The 26,697-nt window shown below is 43.4% G+C and overlaps 1 protein-coding gene across 1 annotated transcript in view; it reads right to left on the minus strand.

Annotated features, from left to right (window-relative positions):
• Positions 1-408: 408 nt before the first annotated feature.
• The window catches only part of LOC115195879 (supervillin), a 120,907-nt gene continuing 94,618 nt past the window's right edge, over positions 409-26,697 (minus strand). The window contains exons 23-39 of the mRNA XM_029756206.1: positions 23,107-23,243; positions 18,430-18,577; positions 18,011-18,156; positions 17,570-17,745; positions 15,743-15,896; positions 15,265-15,467; positions 14,995-15,077; positions 12,226-12,380; positions 11,596-11,701; positions 10,927-11,134; positions 10,355-10,488; positions 10,105-10,260; positions 6,411-6,554; positions 2,725-2,846; positions 2,312-2,467; positions 1,908-1,928; positions 409-1,517 (exon numbers count right to left, since the gene is read on the minus strand). Coding sequence (XP_029612066.1) covers positions 1,431-1,517; positions 1,908-1,928; positions 2,312-2,467; positions 2,725-2,846; positions 6,411-6,554; positions 10,105-10,260; positions 10,355-10,488; positions 10,927-11,134; positions 11,596-11,701; positions 12,226-12,380; positions 14,995-15,077; positions 15,265-15,467; positions 15,743-15,896; positions 17,570-17,745; positions 18,011-18,156; positions 18,430-18,577; positions 23,107-23,243 — 2,336 coding nt within the window. The 3' untranslated portion in view covers positions 409-1,430. The remainder of the gene's footprint in view (positions 1,518-1,907; positions 1,929-2,311; positions 2,468-2,724; positions 2,847-6,410; positions 6,555-10,104; positions 10,261-10,354; positions 10,489-10,926; positions 11,135-11,595; positions 11,702-12,225; positions 12,381-14,994; positions 15,078-15,264; positions 15,468-15,742; positions 15,897-17,569; positions 17,746-18,010; positions 18,157-18,429; positions 18,578-23,106; positions 23,244-26,697) is intronic.

Genomic DNA, 26,697 nt, shown 5'->3' on the forward strand with positions numbered 1-26,697 from the left:
GGTGACAAGAACATACCTTATAAGCAGTCTTTCAGCGCACTCTGTTGGAGAAACTGTTCAACAACATACCCTTGCAACAAAATACTTATTAAGCTACATACTAAATACAAAATCAATTGATACATATGCATAAATATACACCTCTGTTTTTTGTCTGAGAGAACATACCAGACTTACCAGTGTTCTGTGTCATTGAGGGTTTAGGCATTATATGGAACCTGAAAGCCAAGGGATTAAAGAGACAATGTGTATGTCCCAAATGGTACCATATTCCCTATATAGTGCACTACTTTTGACTATGGCCCACAGGGCTCTGTTCAAAAGCTGTGCATTATGAAGGGAATAGGTTGCCATTTGTGACATATCCATTTAGATCATTTCAGGTGATAAAGATGTAAAACAACATCCTTAGATTTAATTTCAATGTTTATTTCTCTAATGTCCTTTATATCACAAAGAGAGTCTTTAAAACACAGACTAATATTGTTCTGTATATAAACTGTACATAAAAGCAAGGCACTATACAATGTTGAATTTATAAGATTCTGTAAATTCATGCCTGTAAAATACAACAATTCTCTTCAATCTGAGCACCTGAATGATGCAGGACAGCCTAGCAATGACAACAGACACTTCAGAAGGTAGTAGATACACGATTTGTTCAATAAAATGGCGACATGTACAGTCTTTTGGGAAAGGAGCATTATTGTCCAACTACTTATCAACATATGACAACCTCAACATGAATAACAATATAATGTATTTCATTTCTTATCTCACAGACAATACTCAACAGGCTTTTTATTCCTAATATGGAGTAAATATAAATGATTTATTCTAATGCACAAATAACAGCGTGCAGAGAGTCTGTTTGGGGTGTGTCAAACAGTGGTTCTCCTGCTCCCAGACAAACTGACAGACTGCTGTATGGGCGATACTGTAAAAGCATGGTCACACCCACACACATACACACACACAAACAGACATACGAGCACGCAAGCACACACACACAAACAGACGAGCACGCACACACACCGTGTGGATTTAAAAAGCCGGGTGCCGACACATTACATAAACATCCACTCACACACCTCTGAACTACCTACATTTAGAATTACAAAACAAAACTGGTAACACATACAAATAAAATAAAGAAAAGAAGAAAACTATACACGAGGCTGGCACAACGACTACTCTGTTGATCCTCACTCCTTCCACCACTGCATCTCTCCTCCTCTTCCCTCCCTCCAACCAGGGTAGGGTTGTCAGAAGTGTGTGTTCCCAAGCCCTCTCCAGTCCGGAGATGAAGGGGTAAAATGTTAAATTAAAGAGTTCCCTCAGTGGCGGGTTCCTGTTACATCTGAACCACGATGCACTGACCGTCGCTTGCTGATGATGTCATCCGGTGGTCAAGCCTTCTGTCCAGCGTACTAAAACAATCCTTTGGCTTTCTTCACGTTCACCTGCTTCCAACCTGGCAACACCTCATACTCATCCCTCGACATCTCCAGAGCTTTCTACAGGGGGGCCAAACACATTGTTACCACACAATAAACACAAAATCTGTCAACCGCTATATAAACTCTTGTGAAATTACTTTAACGCATGAGCTGCAAAAACCAATATCCACAAGTAAATTCAAGGTCACAACATGGTCAGTGGTCCAGTTCATCACTCTAGGAGCATCTAGTACAGAACATCCACACAGCTATTACTTAGTGAGTAGAAACAGACCAAACCATGCAAGAGAGGTTCAGAGTGAGAGTGTGTTGATCTAGACACAGAGTGAGGGGGAGGTGAGACAGAAAACAACACACACAGGATTATGGGTGATGTAGTTAATCAGTCAAAGTGAGGATGCTGTGTACATATCTGGGGCCACCTGGCTCTCAATTTAAAGAACTCACCTTCCCATAAGCCCCTACACCCTGGCAGAGTTAAACACATGATGAGTCAGAGAGAGAAAATGAGGACAGAAGGGGATGAAGGGATGGAGAACATTATTTACAGAAAAACCGAGACAACAAAAAGTTCAAGGAGACTGAAGGACACTTCAGTGTGATTACTGTATGGATTTTAGAAAGAAGGACTGTTTTAGACTCGTTTGCCTTGACTACCAGTGTACAATGTTCCAGTATGATCCCTGGTCACACAAACTGGAGAGAGTCTCATTATTGTAGGCAAACATAGCTCAACCACAGACCGAATAGACATACCTGTAATAATATGGTTTGAGCCAAGGCAAACCTAGACAAAAAAGTCATAATTCACCAGGGAGCTGATGGTACCGTAGGTGTGGGCGTGGCCTCACCTCAAAGTCATCATTGTCTAGGTAGATCTCCAGGCGTAGGGGGTCGACTCCCTCGGGTAGGGGCCGTGCCAGCAGGTCTGCCAGGGGGTAGGTGGTCTTACACAGCCGTTCTAACACATCCTCTACCAGAATTATCTGGTTACAAACCTCTGCCTCCTGGGACACACAAGGATATAAATACGACGTCATGGTCAGTACACACACTTTCAAAATCAATCGCATCCCTATCCTCAGTACCCTGAGGGTTGCCAATTCGAAACCTCGGGCTGGCCAGGAGGAAATCAGTCTGGAATAGGTCGGCAACAGGAGGAGTTGGTTACAATATAGATCTAATGGATATTTAGGTGGATGATAGGGATGTGTTTGGTGTAATGGGTATGGGATGGGAAACAGGTGATGGATAGGTGACCCACCCTCTCAGTGATCTCAGCTATGTCCTCTCTGTGTTCCCAGCAGGGAAACATGTTGGTAAAGGTTAGAGGTTCAAGTCCCGCATGGATCAGATACGCCTTGGGCGGCTTCTTCTCATTCTTCTCTGTGGGGGGAAGCAACATTTTTTATGTTTAGTATAAATCAAACAGTTCCACATTGCCTCTCTCTTTTGATGATATACCTAGAACAAGGTATATCATCCTTGGCATGGTGTATGGCCAGTACTGACTGGTATGCCACTGATGAGGAGGAGAACATTCATGCGAAGGTGGTGACGTTCAACTCCTGCATTCAAACTGCACTTGTATGTATGCATGCCAATCATAAATAAGAAAAACAACAACACTGGAGAAGCTCTGGAAGACTGAACAAAAAGGCTGCCATCAGGAAAAGACAGAAAACGTTCAACAGATGGGGAAAACCATGAAATGGAGAAAATACAGAACCACAGTGCAAATGCTTATATAGGAAACAAACGAAAACTACTACAAAACTGAAATCCAGGACCTAAAGAAGAAAAACCCCAAGGAATGGTGGGACTTCATTAACAAAGGACTGGGACCAAAGAAAACATCAGGAGAGAGCATATAGGTCGAGGGAGTTGAAGACGACGTGGCTGATGTTTTAAATGGCTTCTTTGCTGAGGCATGGACAAGAACCACACCTCTCGCCACCGTCCCCCTGCCCATGCCTACCAGGCAGGTTGAGCTGTGCAGCAACGGCCAGATAAAGCAAGCTCTGATCAGACTCAGCCCAAGGAATGCATGTGGGCCTGATGCCATTCCAGCCTGGCTACTAAAAGAGCATGCCCCTGTCATCACACACATTGTTAACACCTCCTACCGGCAGGGGACTGTTCCTGCTGCCTGGAAGACTGCCAATGTGTGTCCCATACTTAAAAGTGTCAAACCCATGTACAATGAGTGTCTGGAGGCCCATCTCTAACTTCATGCCTCAGAAGAATCCAGAATAGCTTCTTCATGAAAAAACTCATGCCAACAGTCCTCTCTGAGTCCACGAACCAGTATGCCTACCTCCCAAAGTCAAGCATTACTATTGCCCTTGTGAAAGCCAAACACTACTGGCTGACATCTTCAGACTCCAGAAAACCAAACAATGGTGAGGGTGTTACTTTTTGTCCAAAGCCTTTGATAGAGTAGATTACGCAAAGCTCCTGACATTGAACTGTCCAGGTTACTAGTCTGGATCCACAGCTACACCACCGGAAGAAGGCAGAGGGTGATAGCGAATGGCACATTCAGCCCTTGATCAGAGGTGGCCTCTGGTGTGCCACAAGGGGGCATGGTCTCACCATATCGGTTTCTCCTTCACATGTCCACCCCGAAAAGCTGTCTTCAGTGACACTCTGGACACTGGGTATGCAGACAATGTAGGGCTGTCCCGAGCCATACCACTAAACAGCATCCAGGAGGACACATCCATGGGCTTGGAGGCAAACCAGCTGGAAGTGTGGGACACATCCAACAACATGCTCTTGAATGGGGACAAAGTCTGGAAATCCGGATATGATTTTTAAGAGACCCTCCACAACCTTCACCCCTCGTCCTAGGGGGACAGGAAGTACCAGTGGTAACAACGTCCAAGTATCTTGGTTTTCATCTAGACTCTAACCTCAGTGGTGAGACACATGTGGAGCAGTCAGTGAGGAAGGCCTCAAAACGCATGCACTTTTTGAATGTTCTTGCCAGAAATGGCCTACCCACTGAATATCTGGTCACATAATACACAACACTGGTCAGGCCTTGTCTGGAATACGGTGGAGTGATAGTTGGACGCAACAAAAAGCAGCAGGCCCAACTTGACAGGGTGCAGAGGAGGGCCCTGTGGATCATCTCCAGAGGTGGAGCAGTCTAACCACAGCTCCCGTCACTGCAGAGCAGGCTGCAGTGCACCTGGTGAAGGAAATGTACACTCTTGAACACCCTCTGCATGACCTGCTCCCTCCAAAAAGGGAGCAGCCACAAACTGTCCTGTATAAGTGCACTTACGAACCGCCTGAAAAACGACGCTCTAACCACTGTTGTCAGACTGTACAACTCTAGCTCATAAATGTTTTCCCTAAAATTCTATTTTTAACTATCACATTTCAACATGTTTCCACCATGAAAACCTTTCCTGTAATGTTTTAAGTGTCTAGTATTCTATTTATGCTGTGTAATATGTATTTGAAGTGATTGTTTAGCAATTTTTTTATTATGTAAATTCTGCATTTCTTCAGTTTTATCTGTGAGCAATATTCAATAAACTCAAACTCAACTAAGTCAATAGTAACACTTTAAATCTTATAAGGGTTTATTTTGTTTGGTTTTGTTTCTTTTTTTGATATTTTCAATGGTATTGTTAACAAACACGCCCCCATAAAGAAAATGAGTCTAACCACAAGTAGTTATAGAAAACAGTAAATAAAGGAGAATAAAGGTCCTAAATGATGTCCCCATTGTTGTGCTGCTATTTTTATTTTCTTGGCCAAAGCTTTTGATTCGGTAGACTATTCCATTCTTGTGGGCTGGCTAAGGAGTATTGGTGTTTCTGAGGAGTCTTTGGCCTGGTTTGCTAACTACCTCTCTCAAAGAGTGCAGTGTATAAAGTCAGAACATCTGCTATCTTAGCCACTGCCTGTCACCAAGGGAGTACCCCAAGGCTCGATCTTAGGTCCCACGCTCTTCTCCATTTACATCAACAACATAGCTCAGGCAGTAGGAACCTTGAGCTTGAGGTACAAGTAGTACAAGTAGTATGGCTAGATGGTACACTGTCCTTCTCTCAGCACATATCAAAGCTGCAGGCTAAAGTTAAATATAGACTTGGTTTCCTCTATCGTAATCGCTCCTCTTTCACCCCAGCTGACAAACTAACCCTGATTCAGATGACCATCCTACCCATGCTAGATTACGGAGATATCATTTATAGGTTGGCAGGTAAGGGTGCTCTAGAGCGGCTAGATGTGCTTTACCATTCGGTCATCAGATTTGCCACCAATGCTCCTTATAGGACACATCACTGAACTCTATAGTCCTCTGTAAACTGGTCATCTCTGTATACCTGTCGCAAGACCCACTGGTTGATGCTTATTTATAAAACCCACTCCCCCTATCTGTGATATCTACTACAGCCCTCATCCTCCACATAAAACACCCGTTCTGCCAGTCACATTGTATTAAAGGTCCCCAAAGCAGACACATCCCTGGGTCACTCGTCTTTTCAGTTTGCTGCAGCTAGCGACTGGAACGAGCTGCAACATAACACTCAAACTGGACAGTTTTATCTCTTCATTCAAAGACTCAGACATGGACACTCTTACTGACAGTTGTTGCTGCTTTGCATGATGTATTGTTGTCTCTACCTTATTGCCCTTTATGCTGTTGTCTGTGCCCAATAATGTTTGTACCATGTTTTGTGCTGCTACCATGTTGTGTTGCTGCCGTGTTGTTGTCATGTTGTGTTGCTGTCATGCTGTGTTATATGTTGTTGCCTTGCTATGTTGTTGTCTTAGGTCTCTCTTTATGTAGTGTTGTCTCTTGTTGTGATGTGTGTTTTGTCCTATATTTAGAATTATTTGTAATTTTTTGTAAATAAGAATTTGTTCTTAACTGACTTGCCTAGTTAAATAAAGGTTAAATATAAAAATAAAATAGTGTTCAAGTACCTGTGCAGTACTGCAGCACCGTCTCCATGGCACACTTCCTGTCTGCGTCCCAGCGGATACGGGCAGAGCCGGGGCTCTCGCTGTCCTGGGGCCACCAGCCTTGCCACAGGTAGACCTCGTGGTGGTTGTCGACCAGGAAAAGGGCTACAGGAAGATGAACAAGAAGTAATGTCATGATAGACATACACAATGAGAGGTCAAATCTATGTGACATGTTGTAGTGTAGTCTTTAGCCATGTTGTGAGATTTATTAGTGTATGTGTATTAGGGTTGGGCAGTATCCCGATTTTCATACCGTGTCTGTACCACACTGGGGTATACGGTATTAAAATGTAATAATAATGAATGGATAAAAAAAAATTGTCCAGTTGGACTGCCAAATTCTCTAAAACGACATTGGAGGCTGCTTGGTGTAGAAAAAAAGTACATTCAATTCTCTGGCAACAGCTCTGGTGGACATTCCTGCAGTCAGCATGCCAATTGCACCCTCCCTCAAAACATCTGTGGTATTGTGTTGTGTGACAAAACTGCACATTTTAAAGTTGGTTTTTATTGTCCCCAGCACAAGTTGCATCTGTGTAATGATCATGCTGTTTAATCAGTTTCTTGATATGTCACACATGCCAGGTGAATGGATTATCTTGGCAAAGGAAAAATGCTAACTAAGAGGAATATTAACACGTGTGCACACAATTTTTGCATAATAAGTGTTTTGTGCGAATGAAACAATACTAGTATTTTTTTATTTCAGCTCATGAAACCAACACTTTACATGTTGCGTTTATATTTATGTTCAGTGTAGGTTGTCTTCTTTCGCTGCAAATCAACCTGCAATAGCCATGGTAGCTAGTGTATCTCTACGGAGTTAAATTATTGGGGTCATCGCTATAGGACTAGCTTTTTGTTAAGATTAGGTCCATGAAATATACTGTCATCTCTAGAACTAGATATATCTCTGAAATATACTCAATAATATCCATTAACTGCAGTTTTGCAGAAAAGCACACAGCAATTGCAATTCATACATGTATACGTACATACATCCTTCCATACATACATACATACATACATACATACATACATACAGTTGAAGTTGGAAGTTTACATACACCATGCTTCAATATATCCACATAATTTTCCTTCCACATGCTGCCATCTTTTTTTTGTGAAGAGCACCAGTCCCTCCTGCAGCAAAGCACCCCCAAAACATGATGCTGCCACCCCGTGCTTCACGGTTGGGATGGGGCTCTTCGGCTTGCAAGCCTCCCCCTTTTTCCTCCAAACATAATGATGGTTATTATGGCAAAACAGTTCTATTTCTGTTTCAAAACAAGAAGCAATAAAACTGGCCATCTTGAGACTAGTTGAGTATCTGGAGCATCATCATTTGTGGGTTCGATTACAGGCTCAAAATGACTAGAAACAAAGGACTTTCTTCTGAAACTCGTCAGTCTATTCTAATTCTGAGAAATGAAGGCGAGAAATTGCCAAGAAACTGAAGATCTCGTACAACGCTGTGTACTACTCCCTTCACAGAACAGTGCAAAACTGGCTCTAACCAGAATAGAAAGAGTGGGAGGCCCCGGTGCACAACTGAGCAAGAGGACAAGTACATTAGTACAAGTACAAGAGGACAAGTACATCCCGGAGACTGCCTCACCTGGTTCACCAACTACTTCTCTGATATAGTTCAGTGTGTCAAATCGGAGGGCCTGTTGTCCGGACCTTTGGCAGTCTCTATGGGGGTGCCACAGGGTTAAATTCTCGGGCCGACTCTCTTCTCTGTATACATCAATGATGTCGCTCTTGCTGCTGGTGATTCTCTGATCCACCTCTACGCAGACGACACTATTCTGTATACTTCTGGCTCTTCTTTGGACACTGTGACAAATACCTAGGTGTCTGGCTAGACTGTAAACTCTACTTCCAGACTCACATTAAACATCTCCAATCCAAAATTAAATCTAGAATCGGCTTCCTATTTCGCAAACAAAGCATCCTTCACTCATGCTGCTAAACATACCCTCGTAAAACTGACCATCCTACCGATCCTTGACTTCGGCGATGTCATCTACAAAATAGCCTCCAACACAACAAATTGGATGCAGTCTATCACAGTGCCATCCATTTTGTCACCAAAGCCCCATATACTACCCACCACTGCGACCTGTACGCTCTCGTTGGCTGGCCCTCGCTTCATACTCGTCGCCAAACCCACTGGCTCCAGGTCATCTACAAGTCTTTGCTCGGTAAAGCCCCGCCTTATCTCAGCTCACTGGTCACCATAGCAGCACCCACCCGTAGCACGTGCTCCAGCAGATATATCTCACTGGTCACCCCCAAAGCCAATTCCTCTTTTGGCCGCCTTTCCTTCCAGTTCTCTGCTGCCAATGACTGGAACGAACTGCAAAAGTCACTGAAGCTGGAGACTCATATCTCCCTCACTAGCTTTAAGCACCAGCTGTCAGAGCAGCTCACAGATCACTGCACCTGTACATAGCCCATCTGTAAATGGCCCATCCAACTACCTCATCCCAATACTGTATTTATTTATTTATCTTGCTCCTTTGCACCCCAGTATCTATACTTGCACATTCATCTTCTGCACACCCTACCATTCCAGTGTTTAATTGTTATATTGTAATTACTTCGCCACCATGGCCTATTTATTGCCTTACCTCCCTTATCTTACCTCATTTGCACACACTGTATATAGACTTCTTCTACTGTATTATTGACTGTATGTTTGTTTATTCCATGTGTAACTCTGTGTTGTTGTATGTGTCGAACTGCTATGCTTTATCTTGGCCAGGTCGCAGTTGTAAATGAGATCTTGTTCTCAACCAGGCTGCCTGGTTAAATAAAATAAAAATGAGAGTGTCTAGTTTGAGAAACAGACGCCTCACATATCCTCAACCGGCAGCTTCATTAAATAGTACCCGCAAAACACCAGTCTCAACGTCAACAGTGAAGAGGCGACTCCGGGATGCTGGCCTTCTAGGCAGAGTTCCTTTGTCCAGTGTCTGTGTTCTTTTGCCCATCTTAATATTTTCTTTTTATTGGCCAGTCTGCGATATGGCTTTTTCTTTACAACTCCACCCAGAAGGCCAGCATCCCGGAGTTGCCTTTTCACTGTTGACGTTGAGACTGGTGTTTTGCGGGTACTATTTAATATATTTTAGATTAAACAAAGTAGCCACCCTTTGCCTTGATGACAGCTTTGCATATATAGATTTTTTTTTTGGGGGGGGTTGAGTATAAGCAACTGCTTAATGTAATTAGAAGTATAAGACTATAAGAAATCTAAGATGTGCCAATAAATTATATCCAGCTCAGGGCTCAAGCAATGCATTTGGTTTGCTAACTTGATCAAGCTTCTTGGTAACAGAAGAGATAATAATTCCTGTTTTTTTTTTGCTTTTTTGCACAAAACAATTTAGTCAACAGGGATCTTGATCCAGGAAGGGATTGAATGTCTCTGCTGTAAACAAGAAGCTTGGTTGCTAGCAAGTTAACAAACCAAATGCATAGCTGGGGCACTGAGCTGGATATAATTACATTTGACATCTTAGATCTAAAAAACATTTATGGTACTGAAAATCACACCGTCGGTATTTCGAAATATACCGTTATACCATACACCAGGGTATCGCCCAAGCCTAGGTTGTGTATGTGTGTGTATCCTGTACAGTACCTGGTTGAGAGGCAGTGTAGAGGTCCTCCTGTAGGAAGGGCAGTGAGTTAACCTCCTCCGTTATTCTGGCTGGGTAGAAGAACTCCATGGCAACAAACTCTCCAGACGTACTGCTCAGCTGGTAGAGACGAGGGGTGAAGTTGAACTTCCCTGGATCTAAGGATCAAAGGTTGAAGGTCATCACATCAATCAACCGGGAGGATCACGGACTACCAGAAATAGACCCTTAATTAAACAAAAGGACTCTAACCTTGGAGCATGCAGTCATAGGCCTTCCTATCTCTCTTTCCCAGAGCTTCCCAGAATCCCGTAGGCTCCGCCCCCTCGTCACACTCATGGATGGTCACCTTACTGCTGCTGTGGAGCCCCGCCTCCAACGGACACCTGCATAAAAACAACTGGCTAAACACCTGTGGAACGGAACCTTCGACTACACCAACTGTGACATCAATCCCGTTGACCTTGGAGCGTTCAACTAACTCATACCCAGGTACTGTATGGCTCACACACTCATGGCATGCATGCGTGCACACTGTTAAAAGGCTTATGCCTGACCCAGGCTTATTGAACACAGTTATACTAATGAGATAAAGGTATTCAATTGGATTGGAGACAAACATTATTTAGACGTCAAACAAATCATATCAGAGAGTGCTCAACATCAGTCTTCATGATGAGCCCTTTGACCTCTCACAGTGGCACAGTAGGCCATTACCCTAACCCCAACTGGACAATAACATGTCAGGGAGAACAAATGTGCCGTCTTCTGCCTACCATGTCAGAATACTAGGGAAGAAATCATTGTAAAGTGTTGGGACTCACTGTTCTTTGATCTTGTCGGCGGCAGTGCGCCCCACGTCGCGGGTGTGGAGCTGGGCCTTGCAGCCGTGCCACACGTACATGGTTGCTTTAGAGACGCTGAGAAGCACCATAGAGGTCCGGGAGCGCAGACTGCTGCAGTGGCATACTACCTCCAGCAGCTGGCCCTCCACCGGGACCTCCCCCCGCACACAGTACAACCGCCAGTCATCTGATGGGGGAGATGAGTTAGAGGTCAGAAAGATGATGCCCTGGGATTGTAATAACCTATACCGCTCTATAACAATGTAATTACATAGCAGTTTCTATGTAAAGAAACATTGTTACTACAGTTAATACTATGCAGTTACGTATGTATAGAGGCAACTTAAGGTAAAGTGTTGCCAAATATAACAAACACGAACATACACACACCCCCACAGATGACAGGCGAAAGACCACACATAAATCACGCCTGTGGAGAAATATATATTTTTCATGGGTTTCCATTGGAGTTCTACACCCCTATCCAGTTTCAAACATGTCATATCTAATAGACAAGAGTGGAAGGATAAGGCAAGCGTATAATCTATCTCTCTCTGACACACACTCACAGAAAGAAAAACAGTGGGCTGATCACAGGAGAAAAGAGGATAGTAATAATGAGAGCGAAAGGTGTGGATGGTAACTTACTCTGTGAGTTCTCCTCCTCCTCTTCTCTCTTCCCTGCATGGACCACCATCCCTCCATTAAAACACTGAAGGAAACATGGAGGCTCCTTCCCCTGCTGCACCTGGACCTGTAAGAGCAGAGGAGAGAGTGGTTACATACACACACGGACAAGGAGGCACGCACACACACACCGATGACTGTATATGTGAAGACTCAACAGCGCATTGAAGCCAAATGGCTGTTAAGATGACGTGTGTCTCATGGAGACATAACATGAAAAGTTTGAGCTACTCCAGGAAGTGACATTGTAGGCTAGATCAGTGCTGCCCCTTCTTATTGAGTAATTCAAGTTGAAGGCCGACCGGGGTACTGCAGGCTGCTATTAGTAACTCAATTATCCTTATAACTTCTTCTGAATGCATTTTTTTATTATTCTTTTATAACCGGTTCAACGACATACATCAGGGGTAATTGAAGCAGTTATTGGTACCATGATTGTCTTTAAAAAAAGAACGCCATTTTTACATTAACTATAATGGGGATCCTGTTTTCTGCTAACAATGCCTGCAGTACAGCCCTTAACTTCAATGAGAGGGGGCAGTTATTTTCCCGACTCACCCACCCGCCCGCCCGCACGCAAACAGACACTACCTGTGCTCCTCTCTCCTCGTCCAGTTCAACAGTCATTAGCGCTGACGTTCCCTTCTCACTGACGGTAGAATTCCGGCCCTGCCAGAAGAAATAGGAACACTTCTCCTTCCCAGCTCCTGCGCTCCTCACCGCGTCCGGATTCTGCCTCTTCCCAACTAGGATCAACAGACAGAGACATAGATTCACAAACAACTCGAATGAGCAACTATAAATAGTTGTGCTATACTGTTATGAGACTCGAAATTGAGCTCAGGTGCATCCTGTTTCCATTGATCATCCTTGAGATGTTTCTACAACTTGATTGTAGTCCATCTGTGGTAAATTCAATTGATTGGACATGATTTGGAAAGGCACACACCTGTCTATATTCCCACAGTTGAAAGTGCATGTCAGAGCAAAAAACCAAGCCATGAGGTCGAAGGAATTGTCCATAGAGCTCCAAGACAGGGTTGTGTCGAGGCACAGATATGGGGAAGGGTACCAAAAAATGTTTTGAAGCATTGAAGATTCCCATGGACACAGTGGCCTCCATCATTCTTAAATGGAAGAAGTTTGGAACCAACAAGACTCTTCCTAGAGCTGGCTAAACTGAGTAATCGGAGGGAGAAGGGCCTTGGTCAGGGAGGTGACTAAGAACCCGATGGTCACTCTGACTAAGCTCCAGAGTTACTCTGTGGAGATGGGAGCACCTTCCAGAAGGACAACCATCAGGCCTTTATGGTAGAGTGGACAGACGGAAGCCACTCCTCAGTAAAAATGCACATATCAGCCCACTTGGAGTTTGCCAAAAGGCACTTAAAGGACTCTCAGACCATGAGAGACAATATTCTCTGGTCAGATGAAAACAAGATTGAACACTTCGGCCTGAATGCCAAGCGTCACGTCTGCAGGAAACCTGGCACCATCCCTACGGTGAAACATACCCAAGAAAAATCTAGGCTGTAATCACTGCTTCAACAAAGTACTGAGTAAAGGGTCAGAAAACTTATGTAAAAGTCATATTTCCGTTTTTTATTTTTAATACATTTGCAAAAATTTCTCTAGGTGACTGTCACAGGAAAGGAAGACCCAGAGTTACCTCTGCTGCAGAGGATTAGTTCATTAGAGTTACCTGCCTCAGAAATTGCAGCCCAAATAAATGCTTCACAGAGTTCAAGTAACAGACATCAACATCAACTGTTCAGTGGAGACTGCGTGAATCAGGCCTTCATGGTCAAATTGCTGCAATAAAACCACCACTAAAGGACACCAATAAGAAGAAGAGATTTGCATGGGCCAAGAAACACAAGCAATGGACATTAGACTGTTGGAAATCAATCCTTTGGTCTGATGAGTCCAAATGTGAGATTTTTGGTTCCAACCACTGTGTCTCTGTGAGATGCATAGTAGGTGAACAGATGATCTCCGCATGTGTGGTTCCCACCGTGAAGCATGGAAGAGGAGGTGTGATGGTGCTATGCTGGTGACACTGTCTGTGATTTATTTAGAATTCAAGGCACACTTAACCAGTAAGGCTACCACAGCATGCTGCAGTGATACGCCATCCCACTTGTTTTGCGCTTAGTGGACTATCATTTGTTTTTCAACAGGACAATGACCCAACACACCTCCAGGCTGTGTAAGGGCTATTTGACCAAGAAGGAGAGTGATGGAGTTCTGCATCAGATGACCTGGCCTCCACAATCACCCGACCTCAACCCAATTGAGACAGTTTGGGATGAGTTGGAAAAGCATTCCAAGTGAAGCTGGTTGAGAGAATGCCAAGAGTGTGCAAAGCTGTCATCAAGGAAAAGGGTGGCTACCTTGAAGAATCTAAAATATATTTTGATATGTTTAACACTTTTCTGGTTACTACATGATTCCATATGTGTTATTTCATAGTTTTGATGTCTTCACTATTATTTTACAATGTAGAAAATAGTAAAAATAAAGAAAACCCTGGAATGAGTAGGTGTGTCCAAACTTTTGATTGGAACTATATATATTTTTTTATTATTATTATTTTTCTTTTTTGAATAACACCCCTTGTGTGCACATTCGGTGTATCTGTCAAATCATACGCACAACAATGGTACAGCAGTGTGCCTGTATCTGTGTACTATGTAAGATAGATGAAAGATGATACTCTATTACTGTAATCGGCTGGCATGTTTAGCAGCCCATACATTGACAGGTCCTATGGTCTCTCTCTCCCTCTCTCTGTGCAGAAGAGAACTAGCCGTACTACTGTTAACCACTAAAAATAAATCACAGCCACTTGCCAGCGCCCCTTTCGAACTCTCTTCCCACTAGTAGTGATATGAATTACTGTTTGGTTGCACTGGGCTGGCCCTGCCATGACAAATTCTAGAACATGGATTCCTACAGCGAGCTAGGCTTTTGAACAGCACGGTCGGTATCCATGAGTTTGTGATGTTTATGTGATTATTACCCTAACATACCGATGGGGGGGGGGGGGGGGGGGTGTGACAGGGGGCAATCTTTATATGGTCTTTACATGAAGAAGAAAAGTGTATAAATCAAGGAGGATATGTTCAAGCTTACTCAAAGGTCAGTTGTGCTCAGTCTAATTGAGGAACACAGGGTGTCTTTCCGTTAAATAACCAAGGTAAAATCCAGATTTCAAACATCTGCACTGGTTTAGGGTGTATCATCAGCGACAGTAGCAAAAGAGAGACAAAAAAAGAGAAAGAGAGAGCGAGAGAGAGAGAAAGAACTTTGTGTCGTGTGATGGTGTAGAGATGTGGGCAACGGTGGCTCGATACTAACCTGCTGTGCTCACCATGTACTTCCATTTCACCACATAGGTGTCTCCCTCATGGAACTGTCCGATGCTCTGCTTGGGCAGCCGGCTGTAGGATATGAAATATACTTTGTTAATTGTCCATTAACCCAACCGCACAGCGTCACACACATAGTACGCATCCCAAATGGCACCCTATTCCTTATACAGTGCCCTATGGGCCCTGCTCAGAACTTACATGTAGCGCATTATGTAGGGAATATGGTGCCATTTGCTACACAGCCATACACACCCACCTGTAGTCAAACTCTAGTATGTGCCAGATGTCCACGGCGGTGGTGCTGATCTCAAAGTGCCTGCAGTCATCCCCCGCCACCGGGCCATAGCCCCGGCCCAGGTCTACCCCATCCAACACCGTACGAACCGGGGTCTGGAGCAGTGGGAGCATCAGGGAGGCATCATAGGCCCGCATCATGTTCTGTTCCGGGCTCTGCTGCTCCTGGGGGGAGGGGAAAGCAATAAAAAGGGTTTAGGAAGAGATAAGGGTGAGTAGGGAGGTTAAGATGCGTGTGATGGTTGTTGTGAGGGAGGAGAGGTGGAAAAGGGCGATGGGTTGTTGGAACAGAATTAGGTTTTATTGTCTTGTCTAATTTTGTATGATTTGGCCAGTATTATGGCTTACTTTCTAATAAGGAATGCTTGAGAACCTACAGGACAAAGGGCTGTAAGGAGGTGAACAAAATAAAATATGTTCAAAACTATTTGGAGCTGTACCTTGTTGCTTTCGTTGAGGTGCTCATGGCCGTTCTTGATGGTACCTTTCTTCTTGGAGTCTGTCCAGTCCAGGAACTTCTCCTTGAACAGGGTGGTCTCGTTGTGTTGTGTCAACCTTCCAAACACAGCCCAGTCTGGACGGCCCTGGCCTTTCCTGCACCCGACAGAGGGAGATAGAGGACAGATGGAAAGGTACGAGTTGAAATGGGAGAGGAGAGGTAGAGCGGTAAAAGAGTTGGAATGGGAGAGGTAGAGGTAGAGGTGGAGAGGACAGAGGCTATGTCTAGCTTTTAATTTGATATTTTATTTAAAGGCCCAAACAAGTTTTATATCAATATAATTTCTGTAAAAGATTTCCATTTAAATGGCAAACTTTTTTTAAGCAAAAAACTCTCTCTCAAGCAATAATTTTGCTAGGACTTTCAGAGTGGTCTGAGTGGGGAGGGGAAAACAAGCTGTTATTGGCAGAAAGGTTTGGAACTCTTTCTTTATTATTAACCAATTTACCGCATGATGATGTCACTATGGAGAGCCAAAACACCCGCACTTTCAAACCTGCTGATTAGAAGGTCCTGTGTGGATTGTATTTTCAACCAGCAACTATCAGGAAATAACACTGATAAAATGTTTTCACACCTTTACAGTGTTAGTTTTCACAGCTGTTGTTACAATATGATATACAAATATTTGTACCTTTATTTTTCCAGGCTTATACCGTAATTTCCGGACTATTAAGCGCACCTGAATATAAGCCGCACCCACTGAATAAAAAAAAAAAAGATTATTTTGAACATAAATAAGCCGCACATGTCGATAAGCCGCAGGTGCCTACCGGTACATTGAAACAAATTAACTTTACACAGGCTTTAACGAAACACGGCTTGTAACAAAAATAAATAGGCTTTAACGAAACACGGCTTGTAACAAAAAAAACAAAATTGCAGTAAGCTTTAGTTGTCTTTTTGCACTGAGTCAATTCCTCACGCTGCTGTTTCCGTCTTATCATCGACTCATTAAAACCAAGCTCCCGTGCAGCAGCTCTATTTCCTTTTCCAACAGCCAGATCAATCGCCTTCAACTTGAAAGCTGCATCATATGCATTTCTCCGTCTTTGCCATGATGAGGGTGACAAAATGACTACCGTAATCAGAATGATGGGAAGTTTGAGAGCGCTTGATTTAATCTAAACAGTAAACAAAAAAGTTGTTTGACCTTAACCCATTCGGCAAATTCATTGGTCTAATGAAAGCTTCATGCCACCAAAAAACTGAGCACGTCACAGAATGTGTTTTTTTGGAGAAAAAAAATTGAAAGCGGGAAAATATTAGCCGCGTCATTGTTTAAGCCGCGATGTTCAAAGCGTGGGAAAAAAGTTGCGGCTTAAAGTCCGGAATTTACGGTAAGTTCAGAACTATTTCATATTTGCAATGACAGCCTGGCAAGTGTGATTAAAGAAGCCTACCAACTTGTCCATGGGCATAGAGGCAGAGAGATTGTTTCGTGCAGAGCAGAGTGATGACACTCCTGCCCATTTATAGGAGTCTCCCCTAGCCTCAGAGCTGTTTACACATAGTGGAATACTTGGCTAAGGTCCCTATTGGAGGGGTGCATGTTGTACAACCTGTACTGACCTGGGTGGTTTTAAGAAGGCAGCTCAAAGTTATTTGTAAACCCAAATTAACTGAAAGTGGTGGACTTTAAAGAGAAATGATTTCATGGTAATTATTATGCTTTGTGTGTTGCGTGTTTGTGTGGGAGACAGAGTATGAGTGGATATATAGCTGGGTATGAGTGTCTGAAACATACCTGAGTGTCTGTGAGCCATACCTGGGTATGAGTGAGTTGCACTCTCCAGGGTCCAGTGGGTTAATGTCACAGTTTGTGTAGTCGAAGGTTCCGTTCCACAGGTGTTTAGCCAGCTGGAAGGCAACTTTTCTCTGGGCCAGAGTCACCTCCTTACCGTGCCACACATACACCTCACTGCCAAAGTCAAACACCAACACCTATAGGAGAGCAGAGCAGAGAGGCAGCAATCAGTACAATGCTATTATGCACTTCAGTTCAAAATGGTCCTTTGAAAGTGAGGAACTGTAGCAGGTCAGGTCAGAGTAGTGTACCTGTCAGTGTCTAACAATCTCTATTAAGGAGTTACAGCAGTTTCTGATCAGCCAGGTTAATTTTTCTATCTCTGTCTTAACTTGATTGGGATCCAGTCAGAATGGAAATCCAAATCCAGACCTAACAATGTTAGTAGAAGTAATGTCTGACCTGTTTGGGGCTGAGCAGCGTGCATCGGGGAACCTTCCCCCAGAAGTCGTCATCGGGGACCAGTTTGTCGTCCACTAGGCGGTAGATGCAATTGGTTTCTACGATGGCGCTCTCATACAGCTCATCCTCGTCTGGTGTCCCCGCGGCTACAGGAAGGACACAGGAAGTTAGAAATTGTCATGAAATGTCAAAACTATCATCAATGTTAGAAACTGACGATACCGGGAAAACAGGGAAGCCTTTCTAGGTAGCACTTTAGTTGGAAGGGCACCTACATAAGGACTTAATAACACATTCATAACCCCTACATATCACATTCAAAAGAAGTTGCTACTAATTTGGAATTGCTACGTCATAGCAAGACAAGAGAAGGGGCGCCCCCCAAACTGATTAAAATATGAACAGACAGTTAGCCTTACACTGGTAGCTGGTCTGTCCGCCCAGAATCTTCCAGAACTCCTTGGCAGCGTAGCTGTGTGTGTTGATACCCTCCTCGAGCAGCTCTACATAGTTGGCACGGCAACCCAGATCTCTTTTGGTCTGGATGAACTGGGCCAGCTCAGCAGCCTGAGAAAGAAAGACACAGACAATAAGAAAACAGTTAATTCTAGGACTAAAATAAGTAATTCACCACTGATGATTTGATGTGTCATTGTTCGACAATTAGATATTTAGCTATTGGTAAATAAATATGTTCTTAAAAAGCATATCCTGAGATGGGCCTCCTATGCAAGTGTTTTGAACAAACCCCCATTGGGTTTTGCAGGTTGACAAAGTGCAGTCAACTTTGTTCTAAGGGCTGAAAGAATCTGTTTGGTTTAGGGCAGAACAAATCTGATTGGTTTCTAAAAGGTCAATGGAAATTTAGTAGATGCACAACTTTTAAAAACAAGGTAAAGGTTTGAACTGAGAATCTTGTGAATAAAACTAGTTGTAACATTTTTTAATGTTACTAGCTCGTAACAATGCAGTAAAATAAAACATTTTAATAAAAAAATACAACAAATCAAGAAATCTCGGAATGCAATTAACAACCCAAATAGCACTAACAGTAATCTAAATGCAATCTATACACTGGATGAATCTACACAACATATACTAAGAATGATATGTACAGCAGTAGATATTAGAGTGGGCTATGTCAAGAATCCAGTATATAAATACATATACGGTGTATATAAACAGTAACTAAAATGCAATGTACAGTAGTAGAAATATTAGAATGAGCCATGTCGAGAATACAGTACACAACCTCATGGCAAAATGGATAGAATTGCAGGAAATTAGCTTCCTAACCAGAGTCAGGAATATAAATACGCTACATGAGTCATGACCAAAAGTATGCGGACACCTGCTCGTCGAACATCTCATTCCAAATTCATGGGCATTAATATGGAGTTGGTCCCCCCTTTGCTGCTATAACATCCTCCACTGGAAGGCTTTCCACCAGATGTTAGAACATTGCTGAGGGGACTTGCTTCCATTCAGCCACAAGAGCATTAGTGAGGTTGGGCACAGATGTTGGGCGATTAGGCCAGACTCCCCGTCGGCATTCCAATTCATCCCAATGGTGTTCGATGGGTTGAGGTCAAGTTCTTCCAACCATTTCTGTATAGACCTCGCTTTGTGCATGGGGGCATTGTCATGCTGAAACCGGAAAAGGCGTTTCCCCAAACTGTTGCCACAAGGTTGGAAACGCAGAATTGTCTAGAATTTCATTATATGCTGTAGCGTTAAGATTTCCCTTTTGGAACTAAGGAGCCTAGCCCGAACCATTAAAAAAAGCCACAGACCATTATTCCCCATCCACCAAACTTTACAGTTGGCACTAAACATTCGGGAAGGTAGCTTTTTCCTTACATCTGCCAAACCCAGATTTGTCTGTTGGACTGCCAGATGGTGAAGTCTGAGTCATCACTCCAGAGAACGTGTTTACACTGCTCCAGAGTCCAACGGCGGCGAGCTTTACACCACTCAAGCCGACGCTTGGCATTGCACAAGGTGATCTTAGGCTTGTGTGCGGCTGCTCGGCCATGGAAACCCTCTTCATGAAGCTCCCGACAAACATTTCTTGTGCTGACGTTGCTTCCAGAGGCAGTTTGGAATTCGGTAGTGAGTGTTGCAACCGAGGATTTTTTTTTTACGCATTACACAGCACTCGGTGGTCCCATTCTGTGAGTTTGTGTGGTCTAGTCATTTCAACTTCACAATAACAGCACTTACAGTTGACCGGGGCAGCTCTAGCAGGGCAGACATCTGACAAACTGGCTTGTTGGAAAGGTGGCATCCTATGACGGTGACACATTAAAAGTCACTGAGCTCTTCAGTAAGGCCATTCTACTGCCAATGTTTGTCTATGGAGATCGCATGGCTGTGTGCTCGGTTTTATACATATGTCAGCAACGGGTGTGGCTGAAATGGTTGAATGCACTAATTTGAAGGGGTGTCCACATACTTTTGTATATATAGTGTATATGTGTCTATGAATGGTGTGTATAGACAGTATGGACATTATCTGAATAGAAAAGGTGGATACAGTAGTAGTTGTATAGGATGAGCCAAGACTAGAATACAGTATATACGTACAAAACATTAAGAACACCTTCATAATATTGAGTTGCCTAAGAACGGCCACAATTCGTCGGGCATGGACTTTACAAGGTGTTAAAAGTGTTCCACAGGGATACTGGCTCATGTTGATTCCATAGTTGTGTCAAGTTGGCTGGATGTCCATTGGGTGGTGGACCATTCTTGATACACACAGGAAACTGTTGAGTGTGAAAAACCTAGCAGTGTTGCAGTTGTTGACACAAACCGGTGTGCCTGGCACTTACTACCATACCCCCCATGTCACAAGGCTTAAAAGTCCTGTGACACCGGGTGCTGTAGATTAATTTTTTCAGTCTCCTGTCGGTGTGAAGGGACCATTTCAGGTCCTCAGTGATGTGCACATCTAGGAACCTGAAGCTTTTGACCCTCTCTACCGCGGCGATGGAGGCGTGCTCTCTGCAGTTTCCTGTAGTCCATGAAAAGCTCCTTCGTTTTGTTGACGTTGAGGGAGAGGTTATTTTCATGGCCATGCATGGCTACGCAGTCATGGGTGAACAGGGAGTACAGTAGGGGGCTGAGCACGCATTCCTGTGGGGCCACCTCTGCCACTCCCCCGAATCAGAGTGGCAGCGGTGTTGTTGCCTACCTTCACCACCTGGGGTTGGCCCGTCAGGAAGTCTATGACCCAGTTGTACAGGGAGGGGTTTAGACCCAAGCACCTGAGCTTAGGGATGAGCTTGGAGTGCACTATGGTGGTGAATTTGTGACCGCCATCTAACATCCAAAATGTTATTTTCAAAAAGTAGGTAATAATACTAAAAACATTCAAGCAAATAATGTAAGAAATAACACACAAAAAATAGTGCAAAGTTGGCTAGGAGCTAAAAACAGGGTGACCGTGTTTGTCAGTGCCATCTTTTCTCAAGAGCAAAAGAGTCAAATGTAGCAAGCTAGCAGCAACCAATCCCTGCCCTAAACCAATCAAATTATTTCTAGAACAAAGTGGACTACACTTTATGTCAATCTACTTGGGGTTTTATAGTCTGAATTATAGTTTTTTTTATAGAATTTCAGAATGAAGTCTGTGTTCCTCCTGGCCATACAGAGTTTAGAGTTCAGTTGAGCAGAGTATGTTTAAAACAATGGCTCTAGGTCTGGGTTGATGTGTCACTGTGTGGCTTCCTGTTACTGCAGCTCCCCTCACACACACACACACACCACTTCCTGTGTTGCTAGCTCCCACTACAATGCAGTACATTAATCAATAATAACAAACTAAATAGTATTTACTTCCTGCACGTGACGTAGCACACGCCTAATAATAACAAAGTCCGTTTAAACCTCACTGACAGATGGTTACTCGCGTTCATCTATGGAGTATAGAAACATATCTAATTTAATTACACTGAACAAAAATATAAACACAACATGTAAAGTGTTGGTCTCATGTTTCATTAGCTGAAATAAAAGATCGCAGAAATGTTGAATATGCACAAAAGGCGTATTTCTCTAAAATGTTGTGCTCAAATTTGTTTGCATTCCTGTTAGTGAGCATTTCTCCTTTGCCAAGATAATCCATCCACCTGACGTCCAACGTCGTTTTAGAGAATTTGGCAGTATGTCCAACCAGCCTCACAACCGTAGACCACGTGTATGGCGTCGTGTGGGTGAGCAGTTTGCTGATGTCAAAGTTGTGAACAGAGTGCCCTATGGTGGGGGTGAGGTTATGGTATGGGCAGACATAAGCTACAGACCACGAACACAATTGCATTTTATCGATGGCAATTTGAATGCACAGAGATACCGTGATGAGATCCTGAGGCCCATTGTCGTGCCATTCATCCGCCCCACCACCTCATGTTTCAGCATGATAATACACGGCCCCATGTTGCAAAGATCTGTACACAATTCCTGGAAGCTGAAAATGTCCCAGTTCTTCCATGTCCTGCATACTCACCAGACATGTCACCCATTGAGCATGTTTGGAATGCTCTGGATCGACATGTACAACAGAGTGTTCCAGTTCCTGCCAATATCCAGAAAATTCGCATAGCCATTGAAGAGGAGTGGGACAACATTCCACAGGCCACAACCAACAGCCTGATCAACTCTATGCGAAGGATTTGTGTCACTGCATGAGGCAAATAGTGGTCACACCAGATACCGACTGGTTTTCTGATCCACGTCCCTTCCTTTTTTTAAGCTATTTGTGACCAACAGATGCATATCTGTATTCCCAGACATGTGAAATCCATAGATTAGGGCCTAATGTATTTATTTCAATTGAGCAACTTCCTTATATAACTCATAAAATCTTTGAAATTGTTGCGTTTATATTTTTGTTAAGTATACATAAGACAACACTGAGCAGCAATACAATATATGTATGACAACATTGGTGCATGTGTTTTGATCAGTGTGTCTGATAAGCCTGTACTTTTATCATGTTACCCCTGTTCATGAACCGAATTTCCCTCTAGGGACAATAAGTTACTGATAACACCAAGAGCAAGAAGACTGAATGAAAATTAACATGGCGGACTCACCTTGGCCTTCTCGATGACATTGGCAAACTCGCCGGTCCAGACAAAGCAGTGATGGGGAGTGATGAGCAGAAAGCAATCCCCGCTGTTTAAAGAGGACACTCTCGGCTCCACTAGTCTGGTCTGGACGTGCCGTCGGCCTGGTTATTATAAACCAGACAGAAACAAACAAACACAGACAGACACAGATAGGCATATATTATCAAATGTTTTGATCTTGATCTTAACGGCATTTAAGAAGAAATGCATTAATAGCGTCATTAACAGGGCTCGGGTCAAAATAGTGCACTATATAGGGAATATGGGTGCCATTTTGGACATACCCTAACGGTGTATTTAAGATTAGAATACCACTTTAAACTGTGGTCTGGTTGGTCTTATTGGATTTGGGCTGGATTGGGGGGGGGGGGGGAGTAGCGGGACAGGCTAGCCCAGGGTAGAGCGAGGTGACCTGGGTAACATGATTAACCACCACAGCTGCATGGAAGAGGTGTAGAGAAGGAACCAAAACAACTGCAAAAAACACACACAAAAAAAACATCCTTTGGAAAAGAAAGGACACCCTTAAAGAGCATCCTTCGTTGCCTTGTGTAAAAATGCGAATTAGGCCATTTTTCTCTGTGGACCTCAGCACAGCAGCACTAGGAAATGGGTTACTGCTGTGACATATGTGGCTGCAATAAGCAGTGCAAACAGGCACAATGTACACAATCCTTTCTTCTTTCCCCAGACTAGAAGACAACAAGGACAAAACAATAATATAATTTTGTCAATTAGTATGCAGCAGCAGACAGACATCTGCATCCCAAATGGCACCCCATTCCCTTTATTCCCAAAGGACTCTGGTCAAAAATAGTGCGCTATATAGGGAATAGGGTGCCACTGAGGATGTAGCCAACATTTTGCTGCTCACTGTTCTGGATGGTTTGCCTTAGCATGATTGTTATAGGCCACAGTCTTCTTGATACATGGAAGAGGAAGATATTTTTCCTGCCCTCAATATCTGTCTAATCTATGCGAATGACCTCTCTGATGACTGAGGCTACATCCCAAATGGCACCGTAATCCTCTACATTGTGCAGTGGTCACAAGTAGTGCACTACATAATGAATAGGGAGCCATTTGAGACACAGCCTGAGATATTTTTCTCCTCAATGTGACGCGACAGTCAAAGAGCACACTGCCTTCCTTCTTTGTGAGGATGAAACCATTATCAGAATACTAAACATAAATGACTACTCCAGTCCCTTTGTTGTCATTGTAAGAGTATCTACTATGAGACTGTCTGTTACTTAGTGTGAAATGTGTTTGGGATTCCAACTCAGATTTATCCTCTAAACTGCTGCGTTTACTGTAGCATTGTTGACCTGCATGTCTCGCCAAAGAACTACTAGCAAATGGCAGTGGAGGGAGCGTGTGGTTGGTTTCTTTATTTAACCTTCATTTTGATAGGGAGTCATGCTGAGACCTTACAGATGAGCCCTGTAATTAAAGAAATACAAATTAATAAATATAAAAAGCAAAATAGAGATACAAAGCAATCATAGAAAACAAATACACGCTTCATAAAAAATATCCTCAACAAGCAAAATGCTCTAGAGCAGTGGTTCCCAAACTTTTTATAGTCCCGTACCCCTTCAAACATTCAACATCCAGCTGCGTACCCCCTCTAGCACCAGGGTCAGCGCACTCTCAAATGTTGTTTTTTGCCATCATTGTAAGCCTGCCACACACGATACAGTTTTTAAACATAAGAGTGAGTGTGAGGTTTTGTCACAACCCAGCTCGTGGGAAGTGACAAAGACCTCTTATAGGACCAGGGCAACAAATAATAATATAATAATAATAAATAATTTTGATCTTTATTTAACCATCTTACATATAAAACCTTACTTGTTCATCGAAAATTGTGAATAACTCACCACAAGTTAATGAGAAGGATGTGCTTGAAAGGATGCATAAATCTGCAATGTTGGATTGTATTGGAGAGAGTCTCAGTCTTAAATAATTTTCCACACGCAGTCTGTGCCTGCATTTAGTTTTCATGCCAGTGATGGCTGGGAAGCCACGCTCACATAGGTACTTGGTTGCAAAGGACATCAGTGTCTTAACAGCGTGATTTGCCAAGGCAGGATACTCTATTGAGCACAGCCCAATTCAGAAATATGGCAGTGGATTCTGATTAAATTCAATTTTCACAGAACCGCTTGTTGCAATTCGGATGAGGCTCTCTTGTTCAGATATCGGTAAGTGGACTAGAGGCAGGGCATGAAAAGGATAACGAATCCAGTTGTTTGTGTCATCTGTTTAAAGAAAGTGCTTGCGTAATTGCGTACCCAACTCACTCAGGTGTTTCGCTATATCACATTTGACATTGTCCGTAAGCTTGAGTTCATTTGCACACAAAAAAATCATACAATAATGGAAAGACCTGTATGTTGTCTTTGTTAATGCAGACAGAGAAGAGCTCCAACTTCTTAATCATAGCCTCAATTTTGTCCCGCACATTGAATATAGTTGCGGAGAGTCCCTGTAATCCTAGATCCAGATCATTCAGGTGAGAAAAAACATCACCCAGATAGGCCAGTCGTGTGAGAAACTCGTCATCATGCAAGCGGTCAGACAAGTAAAAATTATGGTCAGTAAAGAAAACTTTAAGCTCGTCTCTCAATTAAAAAAAACGTGTCAATACTTTGCCCCTTAAAAACCGTTGCAATTCTGTATGCTGTAAAAGCGTAACATGGTCGCTGCCCATGCAAGATGGCGCCGACAGAGATGGTCGTCTCGCTTCCTAAGGAAAATATGCAGTATTTCGTTTTTTTATGTATTATTTCTTACATTGTTACCCCAGGAAATCTTAAGTCGTATTACATACAGCTGGGAAGAACTACTGGAAATAAGAGTGACGTCAACTTACCAACATTACGACCAGGAATATACGACTTTCCCAAAGTGGATCCTCTGTTTGGACCACCACCCAGGGCAATGGATCTAATCCCAGAAGCCGACCCAAAACAACGGCACCGCAGAAGGGGCAGACGGACCGGCCTCCTGGTCAGGCTCCGTAGATGTGCACATCGACCACCGCTCCCGAGTACACTACTCGCCAATGTCCAGTCTCTTGACAACAAGGTAGATGAAATTCGAGCAAGGGTTGCCTTCCAGAGATACATCATAGATTGTAACATTCTCTGTATCACGGAAACATGGCTCTCTCGGGAAATGTTGTCGGAATCGGTTCAGCCGGGCTTCTCCATGCATCACGCCGACAGAGATAAACACCTCTATGGGGAGAGAAAGAGCGGGGGTGTATGCTTCATGATTATCGACTCATGGTGTAATCATAACAACATATAGGAAGTCAAGTTTTTCTGCTCACCCGACCTAGAATTCCTTACAATCAAATGCCAGCCATATTACCACCCAAGAGAATTCTCGTCAGTTATCGTCACAGCTGGGTACATTCCCCCTCAAGCAGACACCAAGACCGACCTCAAGGAACTTCACTGGACTCTATTTAAACTGGAAACCATATATCCTGAGGCTGCATTTATTGTGCTGGGGATTTTAACAAAGCAAATTTGAGAACAAGGC

The sequence above is a fragment of the Salmo trutta genome, chromosome 6 (genome assembly GCF_901001165.1).
Source record: "Salmo trutta chromosome 6, fSalTru1.1, whole genome shotgun sequence".
Lineage (NCBI taxonomy): Eukaryota > Metazoa > Chordata > Actinopteri > Salmoniformes > Salmonidae > Salmo > Salmo trutta.